This window comes from Mobula birostris, chromosome 3 (genome assembly GCF_030028105.1).
Source record: "Mobula birostris isolate sMobBir1 chromosome 3, sMobBir1.hap1, whole genome shotgun sequence".
In the NCBI taxonomy this organism is placed as follows: domain Eukaryota; kingdom Metazoa; phylum Chordata; class Chondrichthyes; order Myliobatiformes; family Myliobatidae; genus Mobula; species Mobula birostris.
Window position 1 is genome coordinate 93,613,175 of NC_092372.1, and position 12,138 is coordinate 93,625,312.

The following is a 12,138-nucleotide window of genomic DNA, read 5'->3' on the forward strand; positions in this document are numbered from 1 at the left end:
ATTTCAGCCCTTGGGAAAAGCCTCTGACTATCCATACGATCAATGCCTCTCATCACCTTATACACCTCTATCAGGTCACCTCTCATCCTCCGTCGCTCCAAGGAGAAAAGGCCAAGTTCACCCAACCTATTCTCATAAGGCATGCTCCCCAATCTAGGCAACATCCTTGTAAATCTCCTCTGCACCCTTTCTATAGTTTCCTTCCTGTAGCGAGGTGACCAGAACTGAGCACAGTACTCCAAGTGGGATCTGACCAGGGTCCTATACAGCTGTAATATTACCTCTGCTCTTAAACTCAATCCCACGGTTGATGAAGGCCAATGCACCGTATGCTTCTTGACAACAGAGTCAACCCACACAGCAGCTTTGAGTGTTCTATGGACTCGAATCCCAAGATCCCTCTGATCCTCCACACCGCCAAGAATCTTACCATTAATACTGTATTCTGCCATCATTTGACATACAAAAATGAACCCCCTCCCACTTATCTGGGTTGAACTCCATCTGTCACTTCTGAACCCAGTTTTGCATCCTATTGATGTCCCGCTGTAAGCTCTGACAGCCCTCCACATTATCCACAACACACCCAACCTTTGTGTCATCAGCAAATTTACTAACCCATCCCTCCACTTCCTCATCAAGGTCATTTATAAAAATCACGAACAGAAGGGGTCGCAGATCAGATCCCTAAGGCACACCACTGGTGACTGACCTCCATGTAGAATATGACCCCTCTACAACCACACTTTGCCTTCTGTGGGCAAGCCAGTTCTGGATTCACAAAGCAATGTCCCCTTGGATCCCATGCCTCCTTACTTTCTCAATAAGCTTTGCATGGGGTACCTTATCAAATGCCTTGCTGAAATCCATACTCACAACATCTACTGCTCTACCTTCATCAACGTGTTTAGTCACATCCTCAAAAAATTCAATCAGGTTCGTAAGGCACGACCTGCCTTTGACAAAGCCTTGCTGACTATTCCTTATAATATTTTGCCTCTCCAAATGTTCATAAATCCTGCCTCTCAGGATCTTTTCCAACAACCTACCCAACCACTGAAGTAAGACTCACTGGTCTATAATTTCCTGGGCAATCTCTACTCCCTTTCTTGAATAAGGGAACAACATCTCCAATCCTCCAGAACCTCCCCTGTTTCTATTGATGATTCAAAGAACATTGTCAGAGGCTCAGCAATCTCCTCCCACACCTCCCAGGGTAGCCTGGGGTACATCTCGTCCAGTCCCAGAGACTTATCAAACTTGATGCTTTCCAAAAGCTCCAGCACATCCACTTTCTTAATTTCTATACGTTCAAGCTTTTCAATCCATTGTAAATCATCCCTACAATCGCCAAGATCCTTTTCTGTAGTGAATACTGAAGCAAGGTATTCATTAAGTACCTCAGCTATCTCCTCCAGTTCCATACACACTTTTCCACCATCACATTTGATTGGTCCAATTCTCTCATGTCTTATCCTCTTGCTCTTCACATACTTGTAGAATGCCTTGGGGTTTTCCTTAATCCTGTCTGCCAAAGGCTTCACATTGCCCCTTCTGGCTCTTCTAATTTCATTCTTAAGCTCCTTCCTCCTAGCCTTATAATCTTCTAGATCTCTATAATTACCTAGCTTTCTGAACCTTTCATAAGCTTTTCTTTCCTTCTTGACTAGATTTTCAACAGCCTTTGTACACCATGGTTCTTGTACCCTACCATCCTTTCCGTGTTATTGGAAAGTACCTATGCAGAACACCACACAAATATCCCCTGAACATTTGCCACATTTCTGCCATATATGTCCCTGAGAACATCTGTTCCCAATTTCTGCTTCCAAGTTGCTGTCTGATAGCTTCATATTGTCCCTTACTCCGATAAATGCTTTCCTAACTTGTCTGTTCCTATCCCTCTCCAATGCTATGATAAAGGAAATAGAATTGTGATCACTATCAAAATGCTCTTCCACTGAGAGACCTGGCACCTCACTGGGTGCATTTCCCAATACCAGATCAATTACAGCCTCTCCTCTTGTAGGCTTATCTACATTGTGTCAGGAAACCTTCCTGAACACACTTAACAAACCCCACCCCATCTAAACCCCTTGCGCTAGGGAGATGTCAATCAATATTTGCGAAATTAAAATCTCCCACCACGACAAGCCTATTATTATTACTCCTTTCCAGAAGCTGTCTCCCTGTCTGCTCCTGATGTCCCTGTTACTATTGGGTGGTCTATAAAGAAAACACCCAGCAAAGTTATTGACTCCTTCCTATTTCCAACTTCCACCCACAGAGAACTCAGTAGGCAATCACTCTGTGACTTCCTCCTTTTCTGCAGCTGTGACACTATCTCTGATCAGCAGGTGCCAAGCCCCACCTCTTTTGCCTCCTTCCCTGTCCTTTCTAAAACATCTAAAGTTGGCATTTCTGCCCGAGCCATCCAAGTCTCTGTAATGGCCACAACATCATAGCTCCAAGAACTGATCCATGCTCTAAGCTCGTCCACTTTGTTCATGATGCTTCTTGCATTAAAATAGACACATCCCAAACCATCAATCTGACCGTAACCCTTCTTTGTCACCTGCCTATCTGCCCTTCTCACACCATCTCCCAGCTTTCTCTATTTGTGAGCCAACAGCCCCTTCCTCCATCTCTTCAGTTCAGTTCCCAATCCCCAGCAATTCTAGTTTAAGCTCTCCCCAATAGCCTTAGCAAACCTTCCCGCCAGGATATTGGTCCCCTTGGGATTCAAGTGCAACCCATCCTTTTTGTACAGGTCACGCTTGCCCCAAGAGGGGTCCCAATGATCCAGAATTCTGCATCCCTGCCCCCTGCTCCAATCCCTCAGCCACACATTTATCCTCCACCTCACTCTATTCTTATACTCACTGTCATGTGGCACAGGCAGTAATCCAGAGATTACTACCTTTGAGGTCTTGCTTCTCAGCTTCTTTCCTAACTCCTTGTAGTCTGTTTTCAGGACCTCCTCCCTTTTCCTACCCATGTCATTGGTACCAATATGTACCACGACCTCTGGCTGTTCACCTTCCTACTTCAGGATATTGTGGACACGATCAGAAACATCCCGGACCCTGGCACCTGGGAGGCAAACTACCATCTGTTTTTCTTTCCTGCATCCACAGAATCGCCTGGTAACCCCTTAACTATGGAGTCCCCTATTACTGCTGCCCTCTTCCTTTCCCTACCCTTCTGAGCCACAGGGCCAGACTCTGTGCCAGTGGTACGGCCACTGTTGTTTCACCCAGGTAGGCCATCCCCCCCAACAGTACTCAAACAGGAGTACTTATTGTTAAAGGGCACAGCCACAGGGGTACTCTCTAGAATCTGACTCCTGCCCTTCCCTCTCCTGTTACCCACTTATCTGTCTCCCGAGGCCTTAGTGTGACTACTTGCCTATAGCTCCCATCTATCACCTCCTCACTCTTCCTAACAAATGACCCAAAGCCTCACCATTCTGCCTCAGATCACACCATCGATGACCACTCCACTAGGCAGTGTCTCCCTGCTATAGTATTTAACTCACGAATGGTGCTCTGGTTATAGCCACTGATTGGCCACGTACAATGGACAATGCTCTCGAAGCTCCCTTTTTAAACAGCCACCTATTAAATAATACTTATGTGAGAATGCTGTTCTTGGACTACAGTTCAGCATTCAACACCATAATTCCCTCCAGGCTCGACAGGAAGCTCACAGACCTCTACCTTGACCCTGTCTTGTCAGCTGATTCTGGATTTCCTGTCAAATCGCCAGCAGGTGGTAAGAGTGGGCTCCCTCATCTCTGTCCCTCTGACGCTCAACACAGGAGCCCCTTAGGGCTGTGTACTAAATCTCCTCCTTTACTCCCTGTATACCCATGACTGTGTCGCCACCCACAGCTCCAATCTGCTAATTAAATCTGCCGACAACACTACATTGATCGGCCTAATCTCAAATGAGGTGGTCTACAGGGAAGAAGTCATCTCTCTGACACAGTGGTGTCAAAAAAACCTCTTCCTCAATGTTGCAAAAACAAAGGAGCTAATTGTGGATTACAGGAGGAGTGGAGACAGGCTAACCCCTATTGACCTCAATAGATCTGGGGTTGAGAGGGTAAACAGCTTCAAGTTCCTCGGCATCCACATCACCGAGGACCTCACATGGTGTATACACACCAGCTGTGTGGTAAAAAAGGCACAACAGCGCCTCTTTCACCTCAGACGGTTGAGGAAGTTTGGTATGGACCCAAATCCTAAGAGCTTTCTACAGGGGCACAATTGAGAGCATCCTGACTGGCTGCATCACTGCCTGGTATGGGAACTGTACTTCCCTTAATTGTAGGACTCTGCAGAGAGTGCTACAGACAGCCCAGCGCATCTGCAGTTGTGAACTTTCCATGATTCAGGACATTTACAAAGACAGGTGTGGGAAAAGGGCCCATAGGATCATTGGGGACCTGAGTCACCTCAAACACAATATATTCCAGCTGCTACCATCCAGGAAACGGTACCGCAGCATAAAAGCTAGGACGAACAGGCTCCAGGACAGCTCTTTCCACCAGGCCATCAGACTGATTAACTCATGCTGATTTGAGTGTATTTCTATGTTACACTGACTGTTCTACTTATTATAAATTACTATGATTGCACATTACACATTTAGACAGAGATGTAATGTTAAGATTTTTATTCCTCATGTATGTGAAGGATGTAAGAAATAAAGTGAATTCAATTCAATTCAATGAGGGATAGAAAGAATGTGAGATAAAACTTTTTTTCTCCAGCCCATTCATGGAAACTAACAATGCATTTTTCCACATTACTGATGAGCAGGACAAGTTGGAGGAAGCCAAAGAAAGATCCAGTACCACCAGTTTTCAGAGGTGACTCTTTGGCTGTGACCTAAAGACAAGAATGGAAAATGCTGAATATGGACTTCATCTGTGGACCAGTGGTGCAGAGGTACAGGAGAAGGATGATCTAGTCAAGTGTGCCAAATACTGCAGGTAGGAGGAAATAGTGCTAGAGGAATTTTAATGAAATGCTAGAGCAATAAATCTTATGCTTGGGTATAAATAGGATTAATTATTTGCTTTATATTATTTTCTCTCTCTAAATGGTGACAATCTATTTGGGTGTGGCTAGATCGGCAATCATTATTCTTGGTTACAAAGGTGAAGTGCACTACGACTGGAAACCACATAAAAGCTAAACCTGCACATAATTTTTGTTCATTTTTTAAAGAAATGGTCCATCAAAAATGACACCCCAAACCAAAGGATTTCTAGTTCTGGGTATCATCATTTCAAATATTGTACATAAACTGCTGAACATCAGACACGGGAAAAAGAATAGCAAACAGCTGCTTGAGCATCCAATGTGGCTCTTGGGCCTCTCAACAGGGTAGAAGCAGTGGTTGCACATCATAACACTGTTTTAGAGATTTCCACTCAGTGCTCATTTTTTGAATGATATGGGCACCACAAAATGAGGAGCAGATCATAGTTGGAATACACCAAGGCACCAGATTCTATTCGGGGGGGGGGGGGGAAGAAGGGACAAAATTTAAACTCTGAACATGCAGTAAAAGGTATTCTCTCTTCTGGCCACCCATTACAGGAAGGATGTGGAGATTTACCAGAATGCTGCCTGAATTAAAGGGCATGAGCCATAAGGAGAGATTGGACACACTTGGGTTGTTTTCTCTGGAGCATCAGGGGCAGAGGGGAGATCTGATAGTAAATAGAATTATGAGACGTGTGGATAGGGTAGATGGTGATAATCTTTTTGCTCAGAGTACATGCAGAAACCTGAAGACACACACACGTTTAATGAACAGCTCCTTCCCCTCTACCATCAGATTTCTGAACAATGAACCAAAACATGAACACTACCTCACTATTTTTGCAATACTTATTTTTTAAATATATACAGTACCATGCAAAAGTCCTAGGCACATATCTAGGGTGCCCAAGACTTTTTCCAGAGTGCTGTAGTAAGTTTATGTATTTTACTCTACTGCTGCCTCTAAAAATAAATTTCATGACATATGTGAGTGATGGTAAACCTGATTCTGATAAGAGTCTCTATTGTGGACTGAGAGTGGGATGGGGGCAGAGAGAGGGGAATCGTGGCTGGAAAAAAAGGAATGGAGTGGGAAGCACCAGAGAGAGACATTCTGTGATGATCAATAAACCAATTGTTTGGAATCAAATGACCTTGCCTGGTGTCTCAAGGCTGGGTGTGTCTGCACCTGCGCCGTTGGCACTCTTTCTCTGCCACCTGTCCCACACCCCTCCTGCAGCGCTCCACCGTCACCATTTCCAACATCCTTTGCTTCCAGCAGACTTACAAGCTCACCCTCTGCTCCATGTTGACAAATACAGTGCTGTACAAAAGTCTAAGGCACCCTTGCTATACATACACTATGGGCCTAAGACTTTTGCACAGTACTGTTTTTCTTATTGTAATTTAGTTTTTTTTAAAAAAATGAATGGCACTGTACTGCTGCCACAAAACAGGGAAATATCAAATACTTGAGAACATGAATAACAGGGAAGGAGAAAACACTTAAAGGAAACGTGCCGGTAAGTTTCTTTTAAATATAGTGTTACATGACTGAAATAGGCTGCTGGTGGTAATGATGAAAACGAATATGATAATGAGTCTAATTAAGAGGCAATTAGACACATTAATATGCAAGAAATGGACAGATAGATCACGTACAGGCTGATGAAATTTAGTTTAACTCTCTATTGTGCTTAGCACTGACATCGTAGGCTGATAGGCCTGTTCCATGTTCTAAGTAAATTTCACTAACAAAAAAAAAGTACATGCCAGCAATTTCAGGATGCTGCAGCAAGGTAAAGAGATTAGAACCCCCATTAAAGTCCAAGGTGAGAGCATATAAGTACTGTAGTAATGAATATAAAGAATGGGGAAATTAATACAGTAGGAGAAAAGCTGTGGGGATTGCAAATTATTTTACAATCAAAATGGGAAATGAAATATGCATGTATAAAGGAGGAATTATTATGGGGTGGTAAACTGGATGAGTAAGTATGCAGATGATACTAAGATAGGTGGAGTTGTGGATAATGAAGTAGGTTTTCAAAGCTTGCAGAGAGATTTAGACCAATTAGAAGAGTGAGCTGAAAGTTGGCAGATGGAGTTTAATGCTGATAAATGTGAGGTGCTACATCTTGGTAGGACTAATCAAAATAGGACATACATGGTAAATGGTAGGGCATTGAAGAATGCAGTAGAACAGAGGGATCTAGGAATAATGGTGCATAGTTCCCTGAAGGTGGAATCTCATGTGGATAGGGTGGTGAAGAAAGCTTTTGGTATGCCGGCCTTTATAAATCAGAGCATTGAGTATAGGAGTTGGGATGTAATGTTGAAATTGTACAAGGCATTGGTGAGGCCAAATTTGGAGTATTGTGTACAGTCTGGTCACTGAATTATAGGAAAGATGTCAACAGACTAGAGAGAGTACAGAGAAGATTTACTAGAATGTTACCTGGGTTTCATCACCTAAGTTACAGAGGAAGGTTGAACAAGTTAGGACTTTATTCTTTGGAACATAGAAGGTTGAGGGCAGACTTGATAGAGGTATTTAAAATTATGAGGAGGATTGATAGAGTTGACATGGATAGGCTTTTTCCATTGAGAGTAGGGGAGATTCAAACAAGAGGACATGAGTTGAGAGTTAAAGGGCAAGAGTTTAGGGGTAACATGAGGGTGACCTTCTTTACTCAGAGTGGTAGCTGCGTGGAACAAGCTTCCAGCAGAAGTGGTTGAGGCAGGTTCAATGTTGTCGTCTAAAGTTAAATTGGATAGCTATATGGACAGGAAAGAAATGGAGGGTTATGGGCTGACTGCAGGTCAGTGAGACTAGGTGAGAGTAAGAGTTTGGCATGGACTAGAAGGGCCGAGATGGCCTGTTTCCATGCTGTAATTGTTATATGGTTATTAGGTGGGTCCTGAAGAGGACTGTTACTTTGTAGACAATGATCCGAGAATGGTGCAGGAATTTGATAAGTATTTAAAGTTGGTCTTTACTAAAGAGAAGATATCAAGAGTTGAATCCTGAAGTGAGGGTCCTCAGACATCATTGCTAAGATACCGTTCCAAGTTACTCTCCAAGTACCAACTTGCTGGTGAGAACCCTGGAGAGATTGTGGGATCACAACCGAGCACAATGACAGATGATCATAAAAACCCAAGGAAATATTCAGTATCTATCAAGGATGATAATTTGAGTCAGCCAGTGGTGCAGTGGAATCCACACCGGACTTCGAGGTGAGTGGTCCCAGTCAAACAAGATAGGCTTCTTGCACGCTTTCCACCAAGTCGAGCTGACAACTCTGCCTTGTAAAGAAACAGCAAGGTTGCCACCCGATACGCCACATGGTTTGGAGAGGAACACAAACAGATCAAGGATGATTCCATGCTGTAGTACTGGACAACCACCATTACAATCTGCAGGTGTAAAAAAAACAACTTACTCATGATTGTACTTGATAAAAGATTCGATTCTTTTGGGAAAGCATATTTAATAATGGGCAGGCCTGATACAGGGTCTTGACCTGAAATGTCAACAATTCCACCCCTCCCCCCCACATATATGTTGCTCAGTCTGCTGAGTGTCTCCAACAATGTTTCTTTTGTTTCAGATTCCAACATTTGCTGTCTCTTGTGTCTCTATAGTAGATAGAATATTCATGAATTGTAGGGAAGTCTTCTACTAGCTTACTTTTTCACTTCTAAAATTCTGTAAATAGGATATTACTTCAAGTATAGTACTAGGAGCAGATAGTAAACTTAAAAATTGAAAAGCAACTTTTCTAGAATGAGTGATGTTAGGTCACGCTATCTTATTAAGTTCTATTGAGGCAGCATCACTACATATCAGAGACTTGGATGCAGGGGTAGAACAAATGGTGTCAAAATTTCACAATACCAAGCCGCTTTTTGGTTACAAATTGTGAATTATACTTCTGACATTTATAAAAGTAGCTCGCAAGGCAATGAGAATAAACAAAATAACCGAGAAGGTACAGATTCAAATGACACCTCAGGCTGATGAGTAAGTTTTATGGCCTTTTGAATGTTATTCATATTAATATCACAATATACTTTTAATCAGCATTAAGTACCATACAGTGTTCAGTACCATAACAAACTTCAATGAATTAGCAAATGTCAGGGGAACAGAAGAACCAGGGACCCAGTGAGCAAGACACCAAACCATTGGGATCTACGAATGGCCAAGTCAGAGGTTTAGTGTAATTACACTGAGTAGCATGTTTCGATGTTGCTTTTTTCTCTCCAGTCAGTTAGCAGATGTACATGAAGAACTGCTTTGTTGCCCAGGTGTGCTTACCATCAGCCTCCATGGAAATAAACACCGTTGATGCCAATGTTGCATGCAAACTATTGTGTAGGTGTCAGCAGAGCTCCTAGACAACCTGTAAGTGAACAGGTGATGAAGATAGATCTACTGTGACACATCCAATTTTGGATTATAAACAAGGTCAGGTCACTCGACAGCTTTGCATCCCCAATTCAAGTACTTGATTTTACCACCTCTGTTGATGCAGTTCAGGCCCTACTAGCTGACTGGGACACAGTCAGCTAATAACTTCAGGAGGCATAAAGAGAAGGCAAGATGGTAACTCAATTACATCACTAAAACGATAATGCTTGCGTCAAATGTGAAAGGGGTTCTACCCAGAGTTGCAGTTAACCCCATTGCTGTCAAATTTTTGAAAACAACCAAGTTGGTACCAACCTGGACCGGTTTTCCTACTCACCAAGTGCTCCAAAAGTAACAAATCTGTTTTCTCTAGGACTGATGTTCTTGTCATAGGGTCTGTTTCCATACATGTGGGCAGCACTATTTACCAGCCATGTGACATTCAGAGAGATGGTATATCGAAGAATGGAAGCCAGAAAGTATGAATTCCAGAGACTCTCCCCCCAGAAGTACCAGGGGATAATAGTTGGCATTAAGAAACACATGATTAAAACTGACGTCCTGTAATACCTACAAAAGAGAACAAAACTTAATTACACAGTTACCAGAACAAACCTCATGAAAAAAGCAGGACAATCTGTATGACTATCCATGGAAAACAAATAAAATCATATGCAGTATAACATCTACACAAACAGTTTCTGTTCTGCATTAACAAGAATGTGATTTAACAGGACAATTCAGCAAACGGTTTTATGATGAACAGTTTTTGTGCCACTTTGGCAACATCTGCACATATTCAAATATTATATAGAAGTACTTTAATGTTTAACAGACATGGACTCCTGGCCCTGTGGTTCAGAAGGGTAGGGAACTGAAGAGGATGGTAGCGGTAATAGGGGGCTCTATAGTCAGGGGGACAGATAGGTGATTCTGTGGACATGAAAAGGAAACATGGATGATAGTTTGCCTCCCAGGTGCCAGGGTCTGCGATGTTTCTGGACATGTCCACAATATCCTGAAAAGGGAGGGCTAGCAGCCAGAAATTGTGGTACATATTGGTACCAACGACATAGGAAGAAAATAGGAGGCGGTCCTGAAAACAGAATACAGGGAGTTAGGAAGGAAGCTGAGAAGCAGTATCTCAAAAGGTAGTACAGTGAGGATAGGAATAGAATGAGGTGGCAGATAAATGTGTGGCTGAAGAACTGGATCAGGGGGAAGAAATTCAGATTTCTGGATAATTGGGACCTCTTCTGGTGCAGGTGGGAGCTGTACAAAAGGGATGAATCTGAATCTTGATTCATGAGGGGGAATCTGAGGAGGACCAATATCCTTGTACACTGGTTTACCGGAGCTGTTGGGAGTGGTTTAAATAAATAGCAGGGGGAAGGGAAACAGTATGATAGAGCTGAGGATGAGCCAGCAGGTTTACAAGTAGATGATGGATGTAACATGACTGGGTACAAATGCAGACCGAGCAAACAATTAAGTTGTACCACAGAGGCAAAATTCAAAAGGTCAAAGAATGCAGGACTGAAGGTGTTGTATTTAAATGCACATAGCATTCGGAATAAGGTGGATGAATTCATGGTGCAATTAGAGATTGATTGGTATGATGTTGTGGGCATCACTGAGTCGTGGCTGAAAGGAGGTCATAGTTGGAGCTTAACATCAAAGGATATACTTTGTATCAAAAGGACAGGTAGTGATGGTGTGGCTCTGTTGGTGAGAGATGAAATTACACCTTTAGAAAGAGGTGACATAGGGTCAGAGAACGTTGAATCTTTGTGGGTGGAGTTAAACTGCAAATGTAAAAAAAACATTATGAGAATCATATATAGGCCTCCAGATAGTAGCAGAGATGTGGGGTTGAGATTGCAAAGGGAACCTGGAAAAGGCATGTAATAAGGGTAATGACACAATTGTAATGAGGGACTTTAGGAAAACCAGGTTGGTGTCAGATTGCAAGAGAGGGAATTTGTTGAATGCCTACGAGATGGCTTTTTAGAGCAGCTTAAGAACATAACAACACAAGAAATTGGAGCAGGAGTAGGCCATCCGACCAATTGAGTCTACTCCGCCATTCAATAAGATCATAGCTGATCTGACCATGGACTCATCTCCACCTACCTGCCTTTTTCCCTTAACCCTAATTCCCCTACTATGCAAAAATCTATCCAACCTTGTCTTAAATATATTTATTAAGGTAGCCTCCACTGCTTCATTGGCAGAGAATTCCACAGATTCACCACTCTTTGAGAAAAGCAGTGCCTCCTCATCTCCGTCCTAAATGTACTCCCCTGAATCTTGAGGCTATATCCTGTAGTTCTAATCTCACATTCCTGCCTCTACCTTATCTATCCCTTTCACAATTTTATATATTTCTGTAAGATCTCCTCTCATTCTTCTGAATTCCAGTGAGTACAGTCCCAGGTGACTCAAACTCACTTCATAGTCTAACCCTCTCATCTCAGGAATCAGCCTGGTGAACCTCCTCTGCACCGCCTCCAAAGCCAGTATATCCTTCCTCAAGTAAGGAGACCAGAACTGCACGCAGTACTCCAGATGTGGCCTTACCAGTACCCTGTACAGTTGCAGCATAACCCCCTTGCTCTTAAATTCAATCCCTCTAGCAAGGAAGGCCAACATCCCATTTGCCTG

General features: G+C 42.9%; 1 protein-coding gene across 1 annotated transcript in view; it reads right to left on the reverse strand.

The window, feature by feature from the left end:
* The window catches only part of LOC140195163 (stearoyl-CoA desaturase 5-like), a 91,111-nt gene that overhangs the window by 5,085 nt on the left and 73,888 nt on the right, over nucleotides 1–12,138 (reverse strand). The window contains exon 4 of the mRNA XM_072253039.1: nucleotides 9,812–10,044. Coding sequence (XP_072109140.1) covers nucleotides 9,812–10,044 — 233 coding nt within the window. The remainder of the gene's footprint in view (nucleotides 1–9,811; nucleotides 10,045–12,138) is intronic.